Source organism: Rhinatrema bivittatum, chromosome 1 (assembly GCF_901001135.1).
Source record: "Rhinatrema bivittatum chromosome 1, aRhiBiv1.1, whole genome shotgun sequence".
NCBI lineage: Eukaryota > Metazoa > Chordata > Amphibia > Gymnophiona > Rhinatrematidae > Rhinatrema > Rhinatrema bivittatum.
Window position 1 is genome coordinate 818,361,413 of NC_042615.1, and position 26,487 is coordinate 818,387,899.

At 44.4% G+C, this 26,487-nt stretch overlaps 1 protein-coding gene across 4 annotated transcripts in view; it reads right to left on the reverse strand.

Annotated features, from left to right (window-relative positions):
- Positions 1–6,343: 6,343 nt before the first annotated feature.
- Positions 6,344–26,487, reverse strand: part of UNC13B (unc-13 homolog B) — a 1,232,326-nt gene continuing 1,212,182 nt past the window's right edge. For 2 of the 4 annotated variants that reach the window (XM_029581856.1, XM_029581857.1), the window contains 2 exons: positions 20,049–20,208; positions 6,344–7,786 (listed from right to left, as the gene is read on the reverse strand). In XM_029581856.1, coding sequence (XP_029437716.1) covers positions 7,501–7,786; positions 20,049–20,208 — 446 coding nt within the window. In that variant the 3' untranslated portion in view covers positions 6,344–7,500. The remainder of the gene's footprint in view (positions 7,787–20,048; positions 20,209–26,487) is intronic. The other 2 variants (XM_029581864.1, XM_029581871.1) reach the window with 1 other exon arrangement.

Genomic DNA, 26,487 nt, shown 5'->3' on the forward strand with positions numbered 1-26,487 from the left:
GGGAAGGTGATGATGTTAGCTCTTTGTATTGATTATTAGGGAATAGAAGGGGATGATATTGGCTGCTTGCATTGATGGTATAGAGGAAGAAAGGTGATGATGTTGGCTCTTTGTATTGATGATGCAGGAACAAAAGAGGATGATATTGGTTGCTTGCACTAATGGTATAGAGGAGGTGATGATGTGTCTTTGTATAGATGATTAGGTAATAGAAGGGGATGATATTGGTTGTTTGCATTGATGGTATAGGGGAGGGGAGGTGAAGGTGTTGGCTGTTTGCACTGGTGGTATACTCAGTTCAGAGTCTGGATTGTTTTTATTTTTTCTTTGGCTGCTTCCTGAATATTGAGCCCCTTACACTTTCACTTTCACTTCCCTTCCCTCCACTTCCAGTGTAATATTATGGAGAGACTAGTGGATGCCTAGAATGCCCTTCTGGAGGAGGTGGTGAAGACAAAAACAGTGGAAGATTTCAAAGGGACATGGGATAAACACTGTGGATCTCTACAGGCTAGAGGACAGAAATTAGATAAGCATGCAGGGGGGTAAACTTGCTGGTATGTTGGTTACTACCCCTAGCAGAAGGCATCAAGATTACTATCCTTAACCAATATGCTTTGAGTCTTTTGATGCAACTGCAACATTGCACCCTGCTTAGACGGCAGGGGAAAAAGAGGAACTGGATTCAAACAACAACATATATCTGTATTCCATGGTCTGGAATACAGATATACACAGACACAAGGGAAAAAGCACAGGACTGCTTCTATGGCCTAGTCCTAAGGAAATGAAGAAAGCGTGCAGGGGGGTAACTTGCAGGTGTGGCAGTTACTACCCTTAGCCAATAAGCCTTGATGCTTTTGATGCAACTGCAACATCGCTCTGTGCTTCGAAGGAGGGAGTGGGGGCTGAAAGGAAAGAAATTTGGATTCAGAGACAACCAACACGAGCCGTGACCTTTTTACAGTCTGGGGTACTGATGCTCAGACAATAAGGAAAAAACACAGGACTGTGTCTATGGCCAAGTCCATAAGCAAAGCCCGTCAAGCAAAACAGACTGATGCATGGGGGTAATCTGCACGGCTCGGCAGATACTACCATGGGAAGTTTGCTGGGCAGACTGGATGGACCATCCGTCCTTTTCTTCTCTCATTTCTATGTTTCTATATTTCTCAGGAAAAATCAGAGAGAGGGAGAAACAGTTATTTGTTTTAACCAAATATATAACTTTATTTATGTAACTTACACTTGAAAAAGAAAGACATTTCTTCATCAGCCATGAAAATAATATTAAACCAAGTATTCATTAGAAGAACTTGAACGATCATGTTTCTACCATTATCTTTCTGATTTGTGTAAGAGGAAATACAAACAGAATTTCCTTTCCTCAGACTTTTTGTTATTTGTAACTTTCTTCCAGTTTCTGAAGTCATTGTCCTCTTTAGGAGGATTCTTCTGGCTCCACAGCTTTTGGGAGTCCGTTCCTCCATCTGCTTGAGTCCTGCAACCCACTCAGACCTCCAGCTAACCCGCTGGTAGCACAGATTTGCACCACCTCCGGGAATCTACGTAGGCATTCCTGCTGGCTATGTGCATTTATTCCACCTCCACGTCCTCCAAGGACTGAGCCTATGTATTGTCTTTAATCATTCAACAGATGAGCATGCTCTATGCCCTTCTCGCTCTCCAGGCTTCTTAGAGAGAAACTCACTTTGTACATATAGTCCATGGGCATACCTGGGAATGCTCTGGATTTAGCCCGGACACTCTGGAAATTCTCCAGGCTGCCGAGCGCACTATAAGAAGGCAAACACGATGACTATATTATACACCACAGTAAGAGCACACTTTCAACTCAGGCTGCGTGGGTTGGGCAGGGTTTCAGTGGTCTGCCTGATGAATTGATGATTAATATTAAATATTGATATGATTATACTGATTGAATAAGAGTGATGAATTGGTGATTAAAACAATGATTATGAATATGTGAGTGATAATTGATGATGGTGATAAATGGCCGCTCCCCCTCCACTAATCTTGAGGAATCTCAGGGTGAGCAGGATTCAAAAGTTCCCAGGTATGTGCATGGGGGTTACAGGGGCGTGAATGGAAGGTGAAGACGGTTTTTTTACAATCATAATGTATGTTGAAGGTATAAATTGCACTACTAGTTACATAAGCAGAATATACACTATTTGTGATACTAAGTCACTTAATAGGAGAGATCCTAAATCATTACCTAACAGGATAACAGTATTTATGCAAAGTTATCAATTCCACACTCCCACTCCAGAAATCAATAGCACATTTGCGTGGAAAAGGGTGAATGTGTGTCATGCAACACAATGATTAGCTAAAGCCCCCATCAAAGAGCAGCGATTCCTTTCAGCTTAAATGCAGCCTCCTTTGAATGTTCCAGATCTCATGCCCTCTTATCCTGTTAGGTAATGATTTAGGAATAATTGTGTATACAGTATTCTGTTTATCAAATGGGCCACCAGATAAGGATGAAGGCCCATTAGAGGCAGACAGAGTGCAAAGAGAGATACAGCATTCAGATCTTTTCATATAGGTGGTATATTAAGTACAAATAAACACAGACATACTGGCTGCTGCGCTTATTTGAGAGCTTTGCTGAGTTACAGAGAGACAGAAACGGGCAGCATTTTATTGGACTGTGGGTATTAAAGGCTTTGTTTGTTCCAGAACTTTGCTGAGCTACAGAGAAACAAAGGCCTGTAGCATTCTGTTGGACTGTGAGTACTAAATGCCTTGCAAAGATTTCTTGGTTTCACCAATTATTACAGATCATTCATTCATCACTATTCTATGCTGACCGCTCCACTCACGGCCATGACTCACAAGGCGGCCAATCCGTCTCAGTGGTCACCTGAGGCCATGACCGCCTTCCAGGAACTCAAGGCCGCCTTCCTCCAGGAGCCATGTCTTCGCCACCCAGACCCCCAACGTCGAAGTTGACGCCTCTGATGTTGCCGTAGGAGCAGTACTCAGCCACTCATACCTTACACCCCTGCTCATTCTTCTCCAAACGCTTTTCTCCAGCGGAGCGTAATTATGCAATCGGGGATAAGAAGTTGTTGGCAATTAAACTGCCTTTCGAGGAGTGGCATCCCTGGCTCGAAGGAGCGCAACATCAGATTGCAGTTCACCATGTCTCTGAGATACCAATTAAGTCTATGTCATCATTCACTGCTATATACTCTAATTCTCCCATCTTCTTAAGAATTCTGGTTTCAGCATACAAAGATTTCAAAGTGAGTTTTTTGTTTATATTTACATTATGCTTTTCAGTTGTCAAGGAAACATTGGAATCTTTTAGCTCAGGTGAGTTTTTAATTATAGGCACTTAAGAACTTAAGAACATAAGAAATTGCCATGCTGGGTCAGACCAAGGGTCCATCAAGCCCAGCATCCTGTTTCCAACAGATGCCAAACAAGGCCACAAGAACCTGGCAATTACCCAAACACTAAGAAGATCCCATGCTACTGATGCAATTAATAGCAGTGGCTATTCCCTAAGTATTCCATAAGTAATTTTATCAGTGGAAGGGAGTGGACAGTGGAGTGCCTCAGGGATCTGTATTGGGACCCTTACTTTTCAATATATTTATAAATGATCTGGAAAGAAATACGACGAGTGAGATAATCAAATTTGCAGATGACACAAAATTGTTCAGAGTAGTTAAATCACAAGCAGATTGTGATAAATTGCAGGAAGACCTTGTGAGACTGGAAAATTGGGCATCCAAATGGCAGATGAAATTTAATGTGGATAGGTCCAAGGTGATGCATATAGGAAAAAATAACCCATGCTATAATTACACAATGTTGGGTTCCATATTAGGTGCTACAACCCAAGAAAGAGATCTAGGTGTCATAGTGGATAACACATTGAAATCGTCAGTTCAGTGTGCTGCGGCAGTCAAAAAAAGCAAACAGAATGTTGGGAATTATTAGAAAGGGAATGGTGAATAAAACGGAAAATGTCATAATGCCTCTGTATCGCTCCACGGTGAGACTGCACCTTGAATACTGTGTATAATTCTGGTCGCCGCATCTCAAAAAAGATATAATTGCAATGGAGAAGGTACAGAGAAGGGCTACCAAAATGTTAGGAGGAATGGAACAGCTCCCCTATGAGGAAAGACTAAAGAGGTTAGGACTTTTCAGCTTGGAGAAGAGACGGCTGAGGGGGGATATGATACAGATGTTTAAAATCAAGAGAGGTCTAGAACGGGTAGATGTGAATCGGTTATTTACCCTTTCGGATAGTAGAAAGACTAGGGGGCACTCCATGAAGTTAGCATAGGGCACATTTAAAACTAATCGGAGAAAGTTCTTTTTTACCCAACGCACAATTAAACTCTGGAATTTGTTGCCAGAGGATGTGGTTAGTGCAGTTAGTATAGCTGTGTTTAAAAAAGGATTGGATAAGTTCTTGGAGGAGAAGTCCATTACCTGCTACTAAATTCACTTAGAGAATAGCCACTGCCAATAGCAATGGTAACATGGAACAGACTTAGTTTTTGGGTACTTGCCAGGTTCTTATGGCCTGGATTGGCCACTATTGGAAACAGGATGCTGGGCTTGATGGACCCTTGGTCTGACCCAGTATGGCATTTTCTTATGTTCTTACACTTGATTAATAGCAGAAAATTGACTTCTCCTCCAAGAACTTATCCAAACCTTTCTTGAACCCAGCTACACTAACTGCACTAACCACATCCTCTGGCAACAAATTCCAGAGCTTTATTGTGTGTTAAGTGAAAAAGAATTTTCTCCGATTAGTCTTAAATGTGCTACTTGCTAACTTCATGGAATGCCCCTAGTCTTTCTATTATTCAAAAGTGTAAATAACCAGTTCACATCTACTCATTCAAGACCTCTCATGATCTTAAACACCTGTATCATATCCCCCCTCAGCCATCTCTTCTCCAAGCTGAACAGCCCTAACCTCTTCAGCCTTTCCTCATAGGGGAGCTGTTCCATCCCCTTTAACATTTTGGGTAAGTATCGATGGCGGCTTCGACAGGATCGACAGCATCGATGATGGTGTCGATGGTGGCATCAATGGTATTAGAAACATAAAAATGATGGCAGAAGAAGACCAAACGGCCCATCCAGTCTGCCCAGCAAGCTTCACACTTTTTTTTTTTCTCATACTTATCTGTTACTCTTGGCTCTTAGTAACCTTTGGTTCTATTTCCCTTCCACCCCCACCATTAATGTAGAGAGCAGTGTTGGAGCTGCATCTAAGTGAAATATCTAGCTTAATTAGTTAGGGGTAGTAACCGCTGCAATAAGCAAGCTACACCCATGCTTATTTGTTTACCCAGACTATGTAATTCAGTCCTTGTTGGTTGTTGTCTGTATTTAGATCCACTTTTCTTCATTCCCCCTGCCATTGAAGCAGAGAGTTATGCTGGATATGGACTGAAAATGAAGTATCAGACTTTCTCCCCTGCTGTTGAAGCAGAGAGCTATGCTGGATATGCACGAAGTATTAGACTTTCTCCCCTGCTGTTGAAACTGAGAGCTATGCTGGATATGCATGACGTATCAGACTTGTGTGTATTGATTGTGTATTGATGGCATCAATGGCAGTGTTGACAGTGGCATCGATGATGGCGTTGACAGAATCGACAGCGGCCTCGATGGATCGACGGCGGCGTCGACGACGGTGGCCCTGACGGCATTGATGGCAACCTCATCGGCATTGATGGTGGCGTCCACGGCATCAATGGGAACCGTGGAAGCCCTGATCCCTCTAGCCCCGATGGACCCAGTGGAAGATCGCAGCAAGGACACCTGCAGGCATTGTGTGATAGTCATAGGGAGAGAAAAACGAAGGCTGCAAAACGGTTGGTAACCCGGGGGAACTGACAGTGAGGTGACAGGAATCGACCAGAGAACACAGAATAGTACTCACCGAGCATCGATGAAAATGTACGCGAAGGGAGACCTGTGTAAGGAAATTATTTGTGAAGTAAAACTTCAAGTTTTTCCGTAGGAAAAGTTGTGAGAAAAAAATCTCACAGAGCTCCTAAATGCGAGGCAACTGCAGCGAGGAAAAAAAGAGACTGAAGGGAGACCCCTGTGGACACAGGGATCCTGGCATGCTGGGCATATTCAGTGTGCAAAAGTGTTCCATAATAGGGCTCCGCCTAATGACGTCACCCCGTATGTGAGGACTACTATCCTGCTTGTCCTGGGAGAAAGTGAAAATTAACACTGTCCTAATTACTACAGGACTTCTTCTAAGGTTTGATATGGTGCACACAAGGGTCATTTTGTTTTCAATGAAAGAAAAATAAGCATTCAGTGCTGCTAAAAGATCATTTATTAAAGACTAAATTATTCTTCCCAATAATGGCACATACAATGATTAAAAAACAAAAAGGTTCACTGGATTGTGAAATATAATACATCTGTAGGCAATAACATAAAATATGGTCTACTTTTAAAGAACACTAACTAGCATGCCAGTGAAATAAAGGATTTCATACATTTGTACAAGTAGGAGAAAAATAAAACAATACAATCATAACCCATGCAACCCTGGAATTAATCTATTTAAAGTTTGTTATAGTATATTATGTGCATTGATTTGCTCATTCTAAAGTGAATCAATTCTAGTCAGAAATGAGACAAAGGGAGAAAGCCTCAGATGCAGCTTTTACAACAATTTCCAACAGTGAGAACCAAAGGAGGAAAGTCATATTACCAGACACACACACTGTCCGATGTTACCATGATTTACCATCTCAAATGCTCCTATCCCCTCTTCTGGGAGAAACCCTGAAATGCTTCATGGAAAGAAAATCAAGCAATTTTCAGTGAGTTCAAATAAAACATTCTGAACTAAAAAATGGTAGCAGCCATTCTGTTTTCTTTTTGTACAGTGCTTATTTCCACAGAGAGCGAGCACAGCACAGACACACTGAGAGATCACGGGTCACAGCGCAATTCTAAGTCTTCTTTCATTAGCTTTCACGTGGGTCTATTACATATTATTACAAATCCAAGCAGCCATTGGCAGACCTATGTCAAGAGTGAAGGAAGAAAACTGATGGACTTGGAAGGACATTATTCTTCAGCCTAAACACATATTGTATTCTTCTTTTGGCTGTGGAAACCCAAACTGCCTATTGTAAGGGTGGAATCACAGTGCTTCATGCCAACAACTAAAATACGGCAAAACCCAGCATACGAAGGGAAGGCTAGGTTACAAAATCAATTACATACATAAAGCAAAAGGGCTCCATTTATCAAATACAAAGTTGAAAGGGATTATTTGTGTTTTCTTTACCTACTTACTAAAAAATAAATAATTGATAAGAAGATTGTTCAGTAGTTTTTGCTTCCTTTGAACAGACATACACTCACACGTTGAACCTTTCATAATTACTAACAAAGAAAAGTTGTTGAACGATTGCACATCTTGGCACTTTCTGGAGACAAATGAATGGAAATGAAAGCTCAGCTTCCTTCCTCTGTGGAGCGGGACTCCGATTTCAGCTTGACAAATTCCTTGGCTACCTCATCATTAGTTCTCTGCGAAAGGATCCTTAGGACTGTAAGTCCAGTCTCATCCATGTGAATTCTTCGTCCCAGGGGGCACCAACAAGCACAGCTGCCTTTCTCCACCATATCTCTCAACTGTATCACAGCTATTCCCAGCACATGGTCCTCCCGGGCAAAGCAGTAATCCTTAACACACACCTGGAGCTCATAACAGTCTGGCCCATCTTCATTTCCCAGGATGCTAAAAAACAGATGTACAACCATATACAGCCGTTATTCATACAAGTACTAGCATTTTTCCAAACTGTTAACAGTAACAAATCAAGTTGTCCCTCTATCACCTCCTACTAATGTCAAAAATTAAACGGTGGCCTTTTCTTTTATCTGTTTGCACCATAAATGTAAAAAAATCAATCCAAAATAAGTGAAATATAACAAGTATTCTATGCAGTATGGGGTAGATTTTTAAAAACTGCGCGATCGCGTACTTTTGTTTGCGCAGCAGGCGCAAACAAAAGTACGCTGGATTTTATAAGATACGCGCGTAGCCGCGCGTATCTTCTAAAATCCTGGATCGGCATGCGCAAGGCTGCCGATTTTGGGCAGCCGGTGCACGCCGAGCCGCGCAGCCTGCCTCTGTTCCCTCCGAGGCCGCTCCGAAATCGGAGCGGCCTCGGAGGAAACTCTCTTTCGCCCTCCCCTCACCTTCCCCTCCCTTCCTCTACCTAACCCACCCCCCCGGCCCTATCTAAACCCCCCCCCCCCTACCGTTATCCATGGATTTACGCCTCCCGGAGGGAGACGTAAATCCACGCGCGCCAGCGGGCTGCTGGCGCGCCGAGACCCGACCCAGGGGCGGTTCCGGAGGGCGCGGCCACGCCCCCGGGCCGGCGCCATGCCCCGGGCCCGCCCCCCAAACGCAGTGCCACACCCCCAAACGCGGCGTCACTCAGCGACGCCCCCGACACGCTCCTTTTCAGAAACCCCGGGACTTACGCGAGTCCCGGGGTTCTGCGCGCACCGGCGGCCTATGGAAAATAGGCGCGCCGGCGCGCAAGGCCCTGCTCACATAAATCCGGGCGGATTTACGCGAGCAGGGCTTTTAAAATCCGCCCGTATATGATCAACTAAAAGAGGGATGCTGGGAACCTGACTTGCCATATAGGATTTAAAACATAAACAATTAGAAGTAACTGGGGGCACTATTTGCTAAGGATAATATGGTAAAATATAAAAACTGGTTGTCATGCGGTATTAATATAAATCAAAAAATTAGAAAACCACATGTAGGAGAATTATTTCTCCAAAATATTAAAACATTTTGAAAACAGGACACTTATCATAGGATTATCTGCACTGGTGTATTGCCCAAATCTCTTGCACAAAATCTTTTCAGAAATCTCTTGCAAGAGATATGGGCAATACACCAATGTAGATAATTCTATGATAAGGGTCCTTTTTTCAAAGTTTTTTGATATTTTGGAGAAATAATTCATTACCTTTAGAAAGGTGGCGCAGAGAGATGTAAGTGGAGAACCCAATGATTAAAAGTTCGAGCAAATATACACCATCACTTTGGCAATACACAAATTGTTGTTTTACCTATATAAGGGATTGCTTTTCAAACATAACCATAAGGGCTATATGATTAGCTCATTTATGAGGGTTTCTCCACCTTACTAATAATTCATTCTCCTACATGTGGTTTTCTATTTTTTTGAAGGATAATATAGTGGCAAATAAGACAAACTGTGTAACATGGGAATGTGGTCTATTTTCATTTTCTTACACAGATTCCTGTGGGGGCTATTATAACTTCTTACCAATATATGAACGTTACATTGTCTATACATCTAGGAATGTAATACCTCCTAGAAATAGGACTTTTAAAAACATTATTATTACATCGGCCATTTTTTCATAAGGTTAGATCAAATGCTGCAGGCATTTAATGCTATACGCTAGATTCTCAGTGTATATAATTAAAATTTCATTGGGAGCTGGTTTCAAAACCAATGAACATTGAATTTTGTCTTGGAAACAGCCATGAATTGTTATGCAAGATTTACCTGCAACATAGGGTTGTCTCACATGCTAGAGGAACCTGAGTTGCCTAGACTTGGGCCATGAAGTTGTTATAAAACTGTTATAAAGGCAGACAGAGAGGTATATAGATGAGACCTTCAAGGACATAGTAGCCAAGTCCCAACTTCAGACTGGTAGCCCTGGTGCTACCTTGGAGGAAGAAGGTCTCATGATTGGAGATCATCAACTGGGTGCAGTAGGAAAGGATCCTGTAGCAAGGACCTGCTCTCTAGGTGATGCATTGTCCTTTCACACTGAGGATATCTCCCCAAGGCCTACTGCCCAGGAGGGAAGGGTTAGGTCGGCCGTCATAGTTGGTGATTCGATTATTAGGAATGTAGATAGTTGGGTGGCTGGTGGGCGTGAGGATCGCCTGGTAACATGCCTACCTGGTGCGAAGGTGGCGGACCTCACGAGTCACCTAGAAAGGATTTTAGACAGTGCTGGGGAGGAGCCGGCTGTGTGGTACATGTGGGCACCAATGACATAGGAAAATGTGGGAGGGAGGTTCTGGAAGCCAAATTTAGGCTCTTAGGTAGAAAGCTTAAATCCAGAACCTCAAGGGTAGAATTCTCTGAAATGCTCCCTGTTCCACGCGCAGGTCACCAGAGGCAGGCAGAGCTCCGGAGTCTCAATGTGTGGTTGAGGCGATGGTGCAAGGAAGAGGGATTCAGTTTTGTTAGGAACTGGGGAACCTTTTGGGGAAGGGGGAGTCTCTTCCGAAGGGATGGGCTCCACCTTAACCAGGGTGGAACCAGACTGCTGGTGCTAACCTTTAAAAAGGAGATAGAGCAGCTTTTAAACTAGAACAAAGGGGAAAGCCAACAGTCGCTCAGCAGCGCATGGTTCGGAGAGAGGTATCTTCAAAGGATACTAATGATGCATTAGAATTAGGGCATCCAGACAGTGAGGTTCCAATAATAAGAAAAGTAGTCCAAGTGCCTGTTACTAAAAACTCACCTGAGCTAAAAAATTCTGACATCCCTATCAATTAAAAAGCAGAATGAAAATACAAATGTCATCACGCTCAGCGGCGAGCCGGTAAATGGCCACATTCCACCAGGCGTCTTGCGCCGTGCGTCACACGCCGAAGGGGTGTGCCAAAGGGGCACTCCCCTTTGTGCACCCCTTCGTGCAATCTTTTGTGCTACGCTTACTTTAATTCCCTTAAGTTTTCCTTTGTTAATTAACCTTTTTCATAGTGTTTAGTAATCCCTTGTTTATTAAATATGTTCAATGTATTTGACTTAGGAAACCTATTTTCCTGCATACTCTGTTTTTAATGTAAACCGGTATGATTTGTATCTGATACAAGAATGTCGGTATATAAAAATTCAAAATAAATAAATAAATAAATAAATCTTTGAGTAATTGTATATGCTATGTTATCTTTGATTTAACTTTACTGTTTAATGGTATTTGTTCATTGTGTATTATGAATTTGTAACACCGATTGCTGAATACTCTGTTCCAGTTATGATTTGCCAGGGAAAATGTGCTTTATTTTGCAAAGAGCGGGTTTGTACTTTATGATACCCACATGCTTTAACTTACATTAAGTGTCTTTCATTAATCATGATGTCTACTGTTTCTCAGTGCATTATGGTTAAATAAGAGCCCTACCATTCATAAATTAATTTTTGAGCAAGGGCTTGATCTACAGTGCATAACTGAATCCTCATTGTCTGAGACAGATGGGTTAACTCTGAATGGTGTCCTCCAGGTTTTTTATATGATCATTAACCAAGATAGGAGTGAGATGCATGCTAATTGGCTCATTACTAGGCAAAACCATGTAAAGTCTAATAGGACAGTGTGCCTCAAAATTCACAAGCTGCTTTATTTGATTTAAAGTTAGTACAACTCCTGAGTTCTATCTAATTATCTCCAGGAGCATAGAGATGCTAACATGCATGGGGCCATGCTTTAAAGGGGCCAATTGCTCCTAAAGTTTGGCAAACCTCTCCCCAAAGCAGTCTCTTGAAAACTCCTGTCCCCCACTCTCAACTGCCCCTTGAGGAAGTGAAATTAAAAAAAAAAAAGAAAATTATTCCTTACCTGCTAATTTTCGTTCCTGAGGTACCATGGATCAGTCCAGACAGTGGGTTATGTCCCCCGTCCAGCAGATGGAGTCAGAACAAAAAGCTCAGGGGGTGGTCCTATATAACCTCACCTCCCTTGCCTCAATTCTCAGTAACTAGACTAACAAAGCCAAGAAGAGAAGAGACGTAGGGATCAAGTAACTAAACACTTTCAAAGTAATGTTAGACAAAATCGTAACTGCAGTAAGAACCCCAACTGGAACTTGCCAACAGAACTGTAAGACAAACAGACCCTGGATCCCCAGGGAGTACAGAGGAGAAACGGAAATGACATTCGAGCAGAGGCTTACCCCATCAAATCCCCCAAAATAGGGAGGGCGTCTGGACTGATCCATGGTACTACAGGAACGAAAATTAGCAGGTAAGGAATAATTTTCTTTTCCCTGTACGTACCAGGATCAGTCCAGACAATGGGATGTACCAAAGCTTCCCTACTATGGGTGGATCGTAGACAGCCCCGCTCGAATGACTCTGTCCCCGAAGGAACTGAAAGCTGGCGCCCGGACATCCAGGCGATAGTGTCTCGCAAAGGTATGGAGCGACTTCCAAGTGGCCGCCCTGCAGATCTCCTGCGAGGACACTGAAGTACTCTCTGCCCAGGATGTAGCTTGAGAGCGAAGAGAGTGAGCTTTAACTCCCAGCGGCGGGTGCTGTCCAGCACCAAGATATGCGGCGGCAATCACTCCCTTCAGCCAATGGGCAATGGTCGGTTTGGAGGCCATCCGACCCTTCTTAGATCCTGACCAAAGGACGAACAAGTGACCCGAAAACCGAAACTCATTGGTGACCGCCAAATAATGCATCAGACATCGCTTAACATCTAGCTTGCGAAGATCTCTGGGGTCCGTCGAAGAAAAGGAAGGCAATTCAACCGACTGGTTGAGGTGAAAAGCCGAGACCACCTTGGGTAGAAAAGATGGTACCGTGCGCAAGGATACCCCCTCGTCAGTGAACCGGAGGTATGGCTCCCGGCAGGACAATGCTTGAAGTTAGGAAATGCGACGCGCTGAGCTGATCGCTACCAGGAAGATCGTCTTGAAGGTGATATCCTTGAGGGTGGCGGCCTGAAGAGGCTCAAAAGGTTGTCCACTGAGGACGCAGAGTACCAGGTTGAGATTCCATGAGGGATAAGGTAGTCGTAGTGGTGGCTTCAGGTGCTTTACCCCCTTGAGGAAACGTAAGATATCCGGATGGGATGAGAGTAGCGAGTCGTTCCCGTTGTGAAGGAAAGCTCCCAAAGCCGCCACTTGAACCCTGATGGAGTTATAAGCGAGTCCCAAATCCAGACCATCCTGCAAGAACGAGAGAATCTGTGCCACTGAGGCATGGGTCGGTTGAATGGTATGTGACACGCACCATGTCTCAAAGACCTTCCACACCCGAACGAAAGTAACGGAGATGGACGTTTTACGTGCCTGCAGCAAAGTCGAAATTACCGCCTCCGGATACCCACGACACCTCAACTTACACCTCTCAAAAGCCAAGCCGCAAGACAGAAGCGATCTGCCTCCTCGAAAAATATTGGGCCTTGACGGAGAAGATGCGGGAGGTGACTGAGACATACCGGCCCCTCCTCCACCAGGTTGATGAGGTCTGCGAACCATGGCCGTCGAGGCCACTCTGGCGCAACCAGAATTACCGGACCCTGATGACCCTCTATCCGCCGAATTACCTTTCCCACAAGGGGCCACGGAGGGAAGACATACAATAGAATCTGTCGGGGCCACGGTAGTACCAGAGCATTGACCCCTTCTGCGCCATGTTCTCTTCTGCGGCTGAAGAAGCGAGGGGCCTTTGCATTGCTGGCTGTGGCCATGAGGTCCATGTGAGGAATCCCCCAATGTCTTACTATCAGACTCATTGCTTCCTCCGAGAGCTCCCACTCTCCGGGATCTAAGTGCTGACGGCTTAGGAAGTGTGCCTGTACGTTATCCATGCCTGCAATGTGTGAGGCCGCCAGGCAGAGCAAATGGAGTTCCGCCCACTGCATCAGCTTGAGGAAGCCCTTCAATGCTAAGCGGACCGCTCTGGTCTCCAGGCAGTTGATGGGCCACCATGCTTGGTCCGCCGTCCAACGGCCCTGGATTGAGCTAGACTGACAGACCGCTCCCCAGCCGGTGAGACTGGCATCCGTGGTGACTACCACCCAGTCCGGAACCTCCAGGGATACCCCCTGGGCTAAGTGTCGAGGGTCCAGCCACCAACGGAGGCTGATTTGTGTTGGTCTCAGGATTGGGAGTACCGCCTGAAAGTCCCGCAAAACCAGCTTCCAATGGGATAGCAAGGCCTTCTGGAGAGGACGCAGGTGCACAAAAGCCCACTGAACCAGGTCGATAGTGGAGGCCATGGTTCCCAGGACCTGAAGGTAATCCCACGCTGTGGGGGAAGGGAGCGCAGTGAAACGATGAATCTGCTCGCGCAGCACTTATAGAAACATAGAAACATAGAAATGACGGCAGAAGAAGACCGAATGGCCCATCCAGTCTGCCCAGCAAGCTTCACACATTTTTTCTCTCATACTTATCTGTTTCTCTTAGCTCTTTGTTCTATTCCCCTTCCACCCCCACCATTAATGTAGAGAGCAGTGATGGAGCTGCATCCAAGTGAAATATCTAGCTTGATTAGTTAGGGGTAGTAGGGGTAGTAACCGCCGCGATAACCATGCTTATTTGTTTTACCTAGACTATGTTGTACAGCCCTTGTTGGTTGTTTTTTCTTCTCCCCTGCCGTTGAAGCAGGGAGCTATGCTGGATATGCGTGAAGTATCAGTTTTTTTCTCCCCTGTCGTTGAAGCAGAGAGCCATGCTGGATATGCATTGAAAGTGAAGTATCAGGCACATTTGGTTTGGGGTAGTAACCGCCGTAACAAGCCAGCTACTCCTCGCTTTGTGATTGCGAATCCTTTTTTTTCTTCACCCCTGTCGTTGAAGCTATGCAGGATATGCGTGAAGCATCAGTTTTTTGGTTTTTTTTGTTTTTTCCCCTGCCGTTGAAGCAGAGAGCTATGCTGGAAATGCGTGATGTATCAGTCATTCTCCCATGCCGTTGAAGCAGAGAGCCATGCTGGATATGCCCGCTCCGGCCATAAGAACACCTTGCCCTCCTTTGTGTCGAAACGCAGCCCAGAAAGTTCAACGACTGGGATGGAATAAGGTTGCTCTTGGCATAGTTGATGATCTACCCCAAGGACCGGAGCAGTTCCACCACCCTGTCAACCGCTCGAAGACCCTGGGCCAGAGATTTCGCCCGTATGAGCCAGTCGTCCAGGTAGGGATGCACCAGGATACCTTCCCGGTGTAGGGCCGCCGCCACTACCATCATGACCTTTGTAAAGACACGTGGAGCTGTTGCCAAACCAAAGGGAAGGGCTCGGAATTGAAAATGTTGTCCCAAGATCTTGAAGCAGAGGCAGCGTTGATGTGCCCGGTGGATCGGGATATGAAGGTACGCCTTCATGAGATCCAGTGAGGTCAGGAATTCCCCTTGATGGGATGCTGCCAGCACCGAGCGGAGGGTTTCATACGAAAGCGCGGGACCTTGAGGGCCTTGTTGACGGTCTTGAGATCCAGGTTGGGCCGGAAAGTGCCTTCCTTTTTGGGCACCACGAAATAGATGGAATAATGTCCCCGGCCCAGCTCGGAGGTGGCGACCGGCACTATCGCCCCCAGCGAGAGTAGGCGGTCGAGGGTCTGACAAATGGCCCTTCACTTGTGGAGGGCCCCGCAAGGAGAGAAGAGAAACCTGTCCCTGGGCTCGCGAACAAAATCCAAGGCGTAGCCGTGTTTTAGAATATCCAAGACCCATTGATCCGATGTGATTTGGACCCACTCTTCGTAGAAGAGAGCAATCCGACCCCCTACCCGTGGAATTGGCTCGTGGGTCGGCCTGGCATCATTGGGCAGATTTCGAGGAGGTGCCCGGGCCCTATCCGCCCTTGCCGGGCCTGCGCCCTTGAAAGGACCGGTTCCAGGTATGCGAGCAAGATGACGGAACCAGGGGTCTCTGCCTCGTAGTCAGAGACCGACGCTGAGAACGGAACCGGTTCCTGGTGGAACCGAAGGATCTTGTGGAACGAGGCCAATCCTCTGGGAGTCTATGGACCGCATACTCGTTGAGGGACTTGATGATTTGGTCCAGATCTTCCCCGAAAAGAAACTTGCCTTTAAAGGGAAGCGATCCCAGCCGGGTCTTAAGACGAGGCATCCGCCGACCAGTTACAAAGCCACAGGAGATGACGAACCGAGACTGCAGCCACCATTGATCGGGCCAGGACCCTGAGGAGATCATATAGGGCATCTGCCCCATAGGCGACCACGGCCTCCAATCTATCCGCCTGTTGAGCCTCGCATCCAGCAGAGCCTGGGAGGTGAGAAGCTGTTGAACCCAACGAAGACCAGCTCTCTGCGCTAGCGAATTGCAGATGGCCACCCGTATCCCCAGCACTGAAACCTCGAAAACTCTTTTGAGATAAACTTCCAACTTTCTGTCCTGGACATCCTTCAGCGCCATGCCGCCAGTGACTGGAATGGTGGTGCGCTTCGTGACTGCCAAGACTGCGGAATCCACTGCAGGGACCTTGAGGAGCTCAAGAAAATCCTCCGGGAGGGGATACAACTTTTCCATCACCCTACTGACCCTGAGGGTGGCCTCCGGTGCATCCCACTCCCTGGAGATTAATTGTAAGAAGGTGGGATGAATAGGAAAGGCCTTAGACAGCGGACGAAGACCCGCAAGGAGAGGGTCCCCCTTCCTTACCTTGGGGTCGGGCCCTACCGGTTCCGGGCGGGGATCGATGTCCATCTCCTGCAGGATGTGGGGAATAAGGTCGTCCATTTCATCCGACTGAAATATGCGAAGGACCCTCGGATCGTCTCCTTCCATCTGGGCCGCCAAGACGGGGTCGTGCCCAGCCGGATCCAGGAGAGGGTCCCCCCCAGGACGGATTGTGCTCCTCGAAGTGGTGCAGGGGGGGTCCCGGGACGGACCCAGCAACCCCCTGGCTAGTGGAGTACTGCCCTGGAGGGAAGTCCCCCCCCCAGGAGTGGAGCCATGCGCGCCAGTTTGGGGGGAAAGGGTCCCGGGCAATCCATAAGCGGGTCCCTGCTCTGTAGGAATGCCTTTTGCATTAAAATAACAAATTCGGGAGAAAACGAAGGAACCCCCGAGGGGGAGCCAACCGGGGCCTCCCCCTCATGAAATCCGGGCTCAGATTCTGCAAACGGGGCCAAAACAGGCGGTGCCGCTGGAATCAGGAGCTCTGTGTCCTCCTCGGAGATGCCAGCGTCAGATTCAGAAAACAAAATGGCCACCGTTCGCCTGCTGCTTCCTGGCCGCGCGGTCCTGTCCGCATGTGGCGTCCCCCTGTTGAGAGCTGTCCTCCCCGTTGGGGAGGCAGCTCGCTCAATGCCCCTCCCGTGAAAGCCGCCCCCCCTGCCGGCTGCATGCAGAACAGGCCGCCGATCGCGGCATCGTGATTCGAGGGGGAGGGGCGAGAGCGTGGCGAAATCCTCAGTGGCTGGCTGCAGAAGAAACACGGACCGCGCGCCCCCACCGACCCGGAGGAACCGCCGGGGAATCTAACCTCCCGGCGGCCGGCGGCCCGGGCAATGGCACGTTGCGGGGCTGCGGGTCGGCAACGATCAACTCACTCCACTGAGGGGGGGGGGGGGGGGGGAGAGGTCAGCACCACCAACTTACACCCCTGCGGTCAGAAGCAGCCCACAGCGACGCTGAAATGTACTAAAAGGGAGGCAAGCCTAAAGAGAAAATCCACACACTTACCCCACACAGCCTGAAGGAAGGAAGACAGAAGGGAAGAAGACAAGGAAAAACAGACCTGTCAGCAAGCAAGTGGGCCTGGAGAGCCAAGGCAACTGAGTCCCCCAAGCTTAATGCTGCCCTCCTGCCCAGCCAATTATCCTTCTTTTTTTTTTTTACTTGATCCCTCAGAAAAAAACCTAGAAACTAAGCTACTGTGCTGGGGACTGAGCAGTCCCCTGCTCACATCTGCTGGAGTCAGAAAGATACTGAGAATTGGGGCAAGGGAGGTGAGGTTATACAGGACCTCCCCCCGAGCTTTTTGTTCTGACTCCATCTGCTGGACGGGGGACATAACCCACCGTCTGGACTGATCCTGGTACGTACAGGGAAAGTGAAGTTTTTAAAGTATAAGGTCCATGCAGGCCCTGCCTCCTTGCCCCTAAACCCTCACATTTGGCAAACCCCCAAGACCTCCACCCCAGATCCCAACCTCAGTAGCCCTGGTGGTCAACTGGGGGCCCAGTGTGCTCCCTAGGGCTTTGGACCTGGCATGGCCCTTTTCAGAATGGCGCTGGCTGACCAGTAGTAGGCCATGTGCTTGTGGGGTGGAGTGCCAGTGTCCAGGGGGAGGGGCAAGGTGGCTGAGCCTGTGCTAGATTTTAAACTTTAAATCTTTTCAATTTCTTACCTTGGCTGCCTCAAGGGATGGTGGTGGGGGTGGGACAGGGCCTCTCAAGAGACCTCCCAGGCAGTTTAGCACACTTGGGGGGAGGGGGCAATCTTTTGAGGGTCAAATTGGCTTCTTTAAATCATGGCTATATGCTTGTGAGTCATTTGGTCAATGGATGATGTGGCATATAAATGCAAACAATACATAATAAATAAATGGCGGCCCCCCACAGCCATTGTGTGGTTTTTCTGGGGCTCTGCTAAGCTGCGGTACTTTACCGCCAGGGAAAATAGCATGGGATTTTCAAAGTTACATCATCGAGTACCTCTCTTGAGAAAATACAGCAGCTTAGTTCACAGACCCCTCCGTTTGTACCTGAGGCAATGGAAGGTGACATGACTTGCTCAGAACAGTAGCAGGATTTGAACCCTAGCCTCCCTGCTTCTCACCCTGCTGCTCTAATCACTATGCTGCTGCTTTTTTTTAAAAGAACATATTATTTGCAATAAACACTTAGCTTTCTAGCCAGTGAATTCAAGTTGTGGCAGGGACTTATTTAACCCAGGCTGTCTTTACACAACTCTTATGTTCCAAAATTCTCCTCCTACTAGCTAGAAGGAATTGGAAGAGAATATCTCGGAGGGAGCCGAGGGGTGGAAGGATAATTGTGCAGAAAGGCAGGGAACCAAAACTGGGAAGGTAGGAGACTTCCCCTCCTCCCCAGGGATGCTGGGCACCCCCCTTCATTGCCTTGTTCCCTCCCTGACCATAGTGGCAGGGACAGAAGCTCTGCAAGACAGCAATATGCTGCCCATTCTCTCGCCCTGCCACCAGTACAGCCACCAGAAAAAATGCAGCAGTGTTTGTCACAAATGCCATTTCAGACAATGAATCTGACTGCCCCACAGACCCAAATTCAAATGCTTCCAAACCAATCAGGAAAAGCTAAGAATTGAGTGGCCAACCAATCATCCCTTTAGAAAAATTGTCTTCATTCACATAGCTTTCTATAATGAAGCCTTTTTGAGCATGATGATTGATTGGCCACTCAATTCATAGATTTTTCTAATTGGTTTGGCTACATTTGAAGGAATCAGATTTGATTGGTTTCAGTATTCTCCATACACAGACTCCAGAAGAAGTCTGGCATTCCATCAGTAAATACATGGTAAACTTAACACCGCACTTTGAGGACTTGTGGGTTTGGAAAATAAGGAGTATTTTCAACTGGATTTTTAAGATTTTGGACAGTTTGGTAAAATATTGCCAGATGATGATGAGCCTTAAAACCTTCTGAGTAATTTTCACTTTAAGTCACTGTAGAATAAGAATTGTGACTTTTTTGTGAATGTCTAGCATTCTTATGTTTATTGACAGATTTGTCCTGAAGCAATGGTTTTGGAGAAAGGATCACCATGTCTGAAAAATTCTTTTAAGTTTATGAGATGAAGATTTCAGTAATTTAAGGTAGAATAAGGAGGTTTTTATGACCTCCTTTTCACGTTTAATTTAACATGTTAATTTCTATTAGTGGAATTAAATATTTTGTACTCACTATCCTGAGGCAACGTCTCTGTTAAATACGCAAATGAGGCCTGGTCTGATTTACGTAGTCTTGCCCTATGACCGAGTCAGTGAAAGAGACACCCTCCTTCTCAGGCTTCAGCAAAATGCTATCTATTTTATTTCTGAAACTACAAACACTCTCGTGTGTGTGTGTAAACGACCTAGAGGCTTAGTGTGAATTATCATGTGCAGTTGAATATGTTATCCAGAAGGTAAGCCACTTTGAAATAAAAAAGCTGCAGAAAAGGTGAGAGTTTGGCATTCAGGCCTGATGTTCGTGAGCTGTGATTTGCTTATTTTATGACACCAATAATACTTACAAATGAAATGTTTCATTGTATTTTGGAGCCCAGTTGTTGCTCTTGGACTTGGTTGTAAACTTTCTTTTCTTATCACTTTGGTGAGGTCCAATCATAGTGACTTCTACAAAAGGACGGAACATTCCAGTAGTTTGCCATTTCAGATCATTAGCTGCCACAACTGGAAAAAAAATCGAGAAACATCAAAGGTTTATGAATGGTTTATTTGCTTGATCTTTCTAGAAATGTGTCATCTCTTAATCATCAAACAAGAGAACCAACTACAGAAAGTAATCCTAGCCCATTGATTTTAACTATATTTTCTCTAATAAATACTTATGTCTGTGTGTCCTGACTACACTGTAAGCTCCGCAGAGCAGGGGCCATCTCTTATGTACATCTGTGCAGCGCTGCATATATCTAGTAGCAGTACAGAGATAAGCAGTAGTGCTAGAGTATAGCTCTGAGAACTAGCAAGCACTGAGACAGTAGAACCTGTTGCTAAAGCTGCCTGCTGTTTTAGTGGGCTTCCAGCTCAATTACAAACCTCTGCTGCATGGAGTTATGGCACTATGCGCCTCATTCTCAGATACTTGGGATAATCCCAGCCATTGCAGCAGCAGGTCTCTGGCTGAGAGACACAGACCGCAGTTCTCTTTGGAAGCTAGCACAAGTGTGCCCTTGAGTCAGCCAATAGGGTCATGAGGTTGCACGATGGATGAATGATTCTTTAGAGAAAAGAGTAGTTCCAGAGGGCTGGAGAAGGGCACATGTCATCTCTCTTCACAAACAGGGAAATGGGGAGACCCTAGGCTAGTTAACCTTGATGTAATAAAGAAAAGGGCAGCTGGATATCTGGACTCCAGAAGGCTATAAAGTCTAGGTCAGAACAATGTTGCCTGTTAGTCGTGCGTGAATGCATGTGCATGCAGGTCATAAGAATATAAGAATTGCCCTATTGAGTCAGATCACGAAACAAGCATACCTGAAAAGGAAAATAGAATGGTGTTTCAAAAAACATTGTACACTATGCTGCATATGAGAACACACAAACATTAGGGGGAACACTGATAGGGGAAATCTGATATATAAACCAGACTGTAGTTGCTGGATGCCTCAAGCTCAAGTCATTTTTCTATGGAATACTATCACTTTATGTTTTAGACAAATTTGATCAGAGATTGAAACATAGTCATGTAGGAACTCCAGTTTTAATGATATTTTAGAACTGGTTCTGCTATATTTGAAAAAATATTTTATTTTCTTATCATACAGCTATACCAGTCTAGAACAACTGGGTTTAATCCACTCATTCACTAGCTTTTTTTTAAATGACATCATCACTCCATACATGCAATAAATAACCAGTAAAGCCAGTATTCTCTGTCTCTAGTAGATGAGACAATTTCTGATGGTGCAGAAGCATTTCTTACCCTTCTATTTTTGAAACTTATAATGGAATAAGAAATGTAATTTTATTCTTGGGCCATGCACCTGACATTGCTTCAGAGTAGAGAGCTAACAGTTTGACTAACTCCCAATCTCCAAAGGAGGACTCGGTGGCAGAGCTTATGTGATCAATTGAAAAATTCGAGTAAAAGGATCCGAGAGAAAAATTTTAAAGCCTCCATTTGCCATAAATTTCAGTTTTTGCCTCAGAAAACTCCCCAAAATCTTTTCTTCAGTCCGGAACAACTTCAGGCCTTCCTAGAGGCACGTGAGCAAAACCTGCACCAAATAGAGCAGGATCCTATAAATGTATCTGATGTGTAACCTAGCCTTACTTCTTAAATATATTCTTATGTTCTCCTTTATTTCTGTTCCCCCCAAGTTTCCTACGAAGTAGAGAGAGACTGTAAAATTGTTATGTTTTCTTTTATTGTAAATCTTGGTTTAAAGAATTTCATGAGAAAAACAATATGTTACATCTCTTGTGATTCTATGCAAATTTTCTTTGTATTAATTGAAATGATGATAAATAAAGAATTAAAAAAAAAAAAGAAAACTCCCCAAAATCTTGATAGTTGTAAGGGAAGCTTGGGGAGACTTTAATAAGTTGGAGACTTATTTTAAGGAGCTCCGTCGACAAAATCTAAAAGAGGAGAATTGGTAATCAAAGAATTAATATATTTAACTAGATTTACCTCTCCTCATGGCTAAGCAGACTTGATGCTGTGCTGTCTGCTGCAGTAAATGCTCTGTAGTAGTGGACGACAAGTTGTGCAGCCTGCCTCCGTGGAGAAATTGAAATGAAGGAAAATAATAATGTGGCGCAAAAGGCTAAATTAAGGTCAGTAGAAAGGCTCAAAAGCAAAATGACTTCATGTTTTGTCATACCTAGAAAGAGTAGAGCCTTCAAATTCAGCCACTGAGACTGACATGGCAGCTTTGAAATCTTCTTAATCGGGTACCAACTCTATTTAGCTGCAGTTATTTAAGCGTTATGATCCCACAATCTTATGCCCAAAGTTCAAATCTCTAAATGATACAATTTTTTAGCACAGCATCCCCTCCACGAGTGATTATTTTACCAGACTTTTTAAAGTTTTTACACAAAGCCTTTTGTGCATTGAGAGCAAAGCAAGGAGTAGGAATTTCAGGCTCCACAAAAGTTGCCTGATCAGGTGTCAATGTTTACTTGCAAATCCTCAAAAAGATTAAAAATAAGACCAGATTCAGATGATATAAGTAGATTACAATCAAATGTTCCTTCCAGTGTGGACATGGAAGGTTATAATAGGGGAAGTAGGTATATTCCCTATGGGAAGGGAATAAATTTTTTTTTGAAGGAAAGAGATCTAGGCGTCATAGTGGATAACACATTGAAATCGTCTGTTCAGTGTGCTGCAGCAGTCAAAAAAGCAAACAGAATGTTGGGAATTATTAGAAAGGGAATGGTAAATAAAACGGAAAATATCATAATGCCTCTGTATCGCTCCATGGTGAGACCGCACCTTGAATACTGTGTACAATTCTGGTCATCGCACCTCAGAAAAGATATAATTGCGATGGAGAAGGTACAGAGAAGGGCGACCAAAATGATAAAGGGGATGGAACAGCTCCCCTGTGAGGAAAGGCTGAAGAGGTTAGGACTTTTCAGCTTGGAGAAGACGGCTGAGGGGGGATATGATAGAGGTGTTTAAAATCATGAGAGGTCTAGAACGGGTAGATGTGAATCGGTTATTTACTCTTTCGGATAATAGAAAGACTAGGGGGCACTCCATGAAGTTAGCATGTGGCACATTTAAAACTATTCGGAGAAAGTTATTTTTCACTCGACGCACAATTAAACTCTGGAATTTGTTGCCAGAAGATGTGGTTAGTGCAGTTAGTATAGCTGTGTTTAAAAAAGGATTGGATAAGTTCTTGGTGGAGAAATCCATTACCTGCTATTAATTAAGTTGACTTAGATAACCACTGCTATTACTAGGAACTGTAACATGGAATAGACTTAGTTTTTGGGGTACTTGCCAGGTTCTTATGGCCTGGATTGGCCACTGTTGGAAACAGGATGCTGGGCTTGATGGACCCTTGGTCTGACCCTGAGTGGCATGATCTTATGTTCTTATGTAATATACCGTAATCTGCCTTTTCCATAAATATGAGATTACAGCATTAATCACACAGGTAAATTCTGCCTTGAGACTTTCAGAAACCAAGACTGAGAAGATTCCTGACTGGGATCTAATAATAAAGGGAATACGTAGTGTTTGGGTAATTGCCCGGTTCTTGTGGCCTGGTTTGGCCTCTGTTGGAAACAGGATGCTGGGCTTGATGGACCCTTGGTCTGACCCAGCAAGGCAATTTCTTATGTTCTTAAAGCACCTACAGCATTTCTTCTTCATTCCAATATAGAGAATATGGTCCTTTCAGAATGGGACTACCAGAAGCAGGCTTTAAAAGTCTTCAATAAGCTCTATCCTTTACCTTGGAAATCTAAGTGTGTTTTTATTTCAGATATCATGTGTCAATGTGTGCTGTGACAGAAAAATTACTATTCCAGTGGAAGGAGGTTCGGCCCTTGAGGACCCCAGGATAGAAAGAGAGAACTCGTTTAAAACCATGTATTTTCTTGAAAAGCATTATCTATTCAAATGGCAATTGGTATAAGTTATATAGCAAGAGCTCTACTTTGCTGGATACAACAGCTTTCAGAAGGAGAGCATATGGCTTGGATAGAATCAGTGACAGCTTATCTGTCAGATGGCATTTATGATTTAATAAGGGTATCATCGAGATCTTTAACTCTATCAGTAGGTTATGTTATTGGGTTGCTCATTCATAGTTCATCTTTGTAAGCTACCATTCAAGAGAAAACTATTGTTTGGAGAGGAATTGGAAAAATTAGTTAAAAATCTAGGAGAGTCTCAAAAGGTATATTACTAATCTCCGAAATGCCACCTACTACTGGCTCCCCAGAAAATAAAGATGGCTGCAAGGGACTCGAAGAGGCTATTAACTTTCCATGTTCTGCTAGCAAAATGCTCTCTACACCTTCTATTTCCTCTGAAAACTTCCTCTTTGAGTTCTCCTGCTCAGGATTTAAGAGCCCCCTTACCATCAGTATTGTCTTCAACTAATTTACCTGAGACATCTGTGGAGGCATCAAATATCTCTCTGTAAGATATCTGGCGAGTTGTCATCCAAATGGAAAAGACTATGTCAGATTCCACCTTTCAGTTAAGTAAGATCATGGAAGAAACTAAGATTAAAATGGGTGAACAGGACACTCATTTAAAAACCCACTATGCTGACTGTGAATTCCCAAGTTGCTTCTTTGCAGCATGCAGAGACAACTTATGTTAAGGATAATTTAATTTTACATATCCAGTTGAAAATATGGAAAATCAGTTGAATCGTTAATTTTCCCTTTACTAGGCTGTCATCTGTTAGTGAATAATTTAAAAAATATGTGGTTGAGATTTTGTCAATTCCTGAAAGTAAAAGTTCCATGTAAATCTAAAATTTATTTCCCTACATTTAGAAGGGTGATAGCTAATGAGGTGGGGTGGTGGTGGACTTGCTTTCTCCCGTAAGTCCTTCCATCTCTGATTTCCTTGAGTCATCTATAGATGTTATTACCTCTAAAGCAACCTTAGTTATAACTTTTGCTTTAGAACAAAACAAGGAAATGGTTTTTCAGAAATTTTGCCAGAATAAAGATAGAGTTTACTATGGCCAGAAAATGTATGTGCTTCCCTGATATTTTAAGGACCACCCAATTTGTAGGAAGACCTTCCTTCAGTTAAAATCAAGGGTTCTGGCCATGGGAGCTTTGTTTTTCATTAAGTACCCTTGCAAATTTCTTATATCTTATCAGAAAAGTCAATTTGTGTTTTGGGCTCACTTTGTGTTTTGGACTTCTCCTCCAAAAACTTATCCAAATCTTTTTTAAACCCAGCTCCACTAACTGCACTAACCACATCCTCTGGCAACAAATTCCAGAGCTTACTGTGTGTTGAGTGATCCCTATACAGAAAATACATGTTAGCAGAATAACTCAGCTTGGTCACAAATGCAAAAATATAGACAGAATACGTAACCAAATACAGAATAAGTGACCACAGACTAGAAACAGAAATATACAGATAGAAACTGAATGGGAAACCTCAAGAAGCCACATTCTTTATACAATGCAACGCCAAAGAAATATAAACAAATGATTTTCCTTCTGTCCTATGCAAAATACAAAGATATCAGAGATTCACATTTCTCAAAGCTGACAGAGAAAATTGAAGACTTACCAAAAAAAATGAGCAGGAAAAATGATATATAATCCTGGAGCAAACAGTAGCTGTTTCCACCAGGCCAAAAATGAAATTTGAGCAGGCATAATGTGGACCAGCACCAAAACCTGAGACATATCCCCGTAAGTGTGCTTTCTGTAACCTGGGGCTTTACTATTATTTTGTAATTTTTCTTTTCTTCCCCTTTTTCTTCTAATCATTTTGTATATTACTTTGGCAAAACATGTAAAATTGGCATGTCATAAGAACATAAGATTTGCCATACTGGGTCAGACCGAGGGTCCATCAAGCCCAGTATCCTGTTTCCAACAGTGGCCAATCCAGGTCACAAGTACCTGGCAGGATCCCAAGGGGTAGAGTCCAGGCTGCTTATTCCAGGGATAAGTAGTGGAGTTCCCCAAGTCTGCCTTAACAATGATTTATGGACTTTTCTTCCAGGAACTTGTCTAAACAACTTTTTTAGACCCAGCTACATAACAGTTTTCACTAAATTGTCTGGCAACAAATTCCAAAGTGTAATTGTTCACTGAGTAAAAAAATATTTTCTATTTGTCTTAAATGTATCACCTAGTAACTTCATGGAATGTCCCTAGTCTTTGTCAGTAAAGTTATCTGAATCCTATCATCTACAACTTGTTTGTTGTTGTTTAGTTTTGTGTATTAGTAATAAAAATGCTAAATGAAGTCCAGTGTCTCAAGTCAAATCTGAAAAA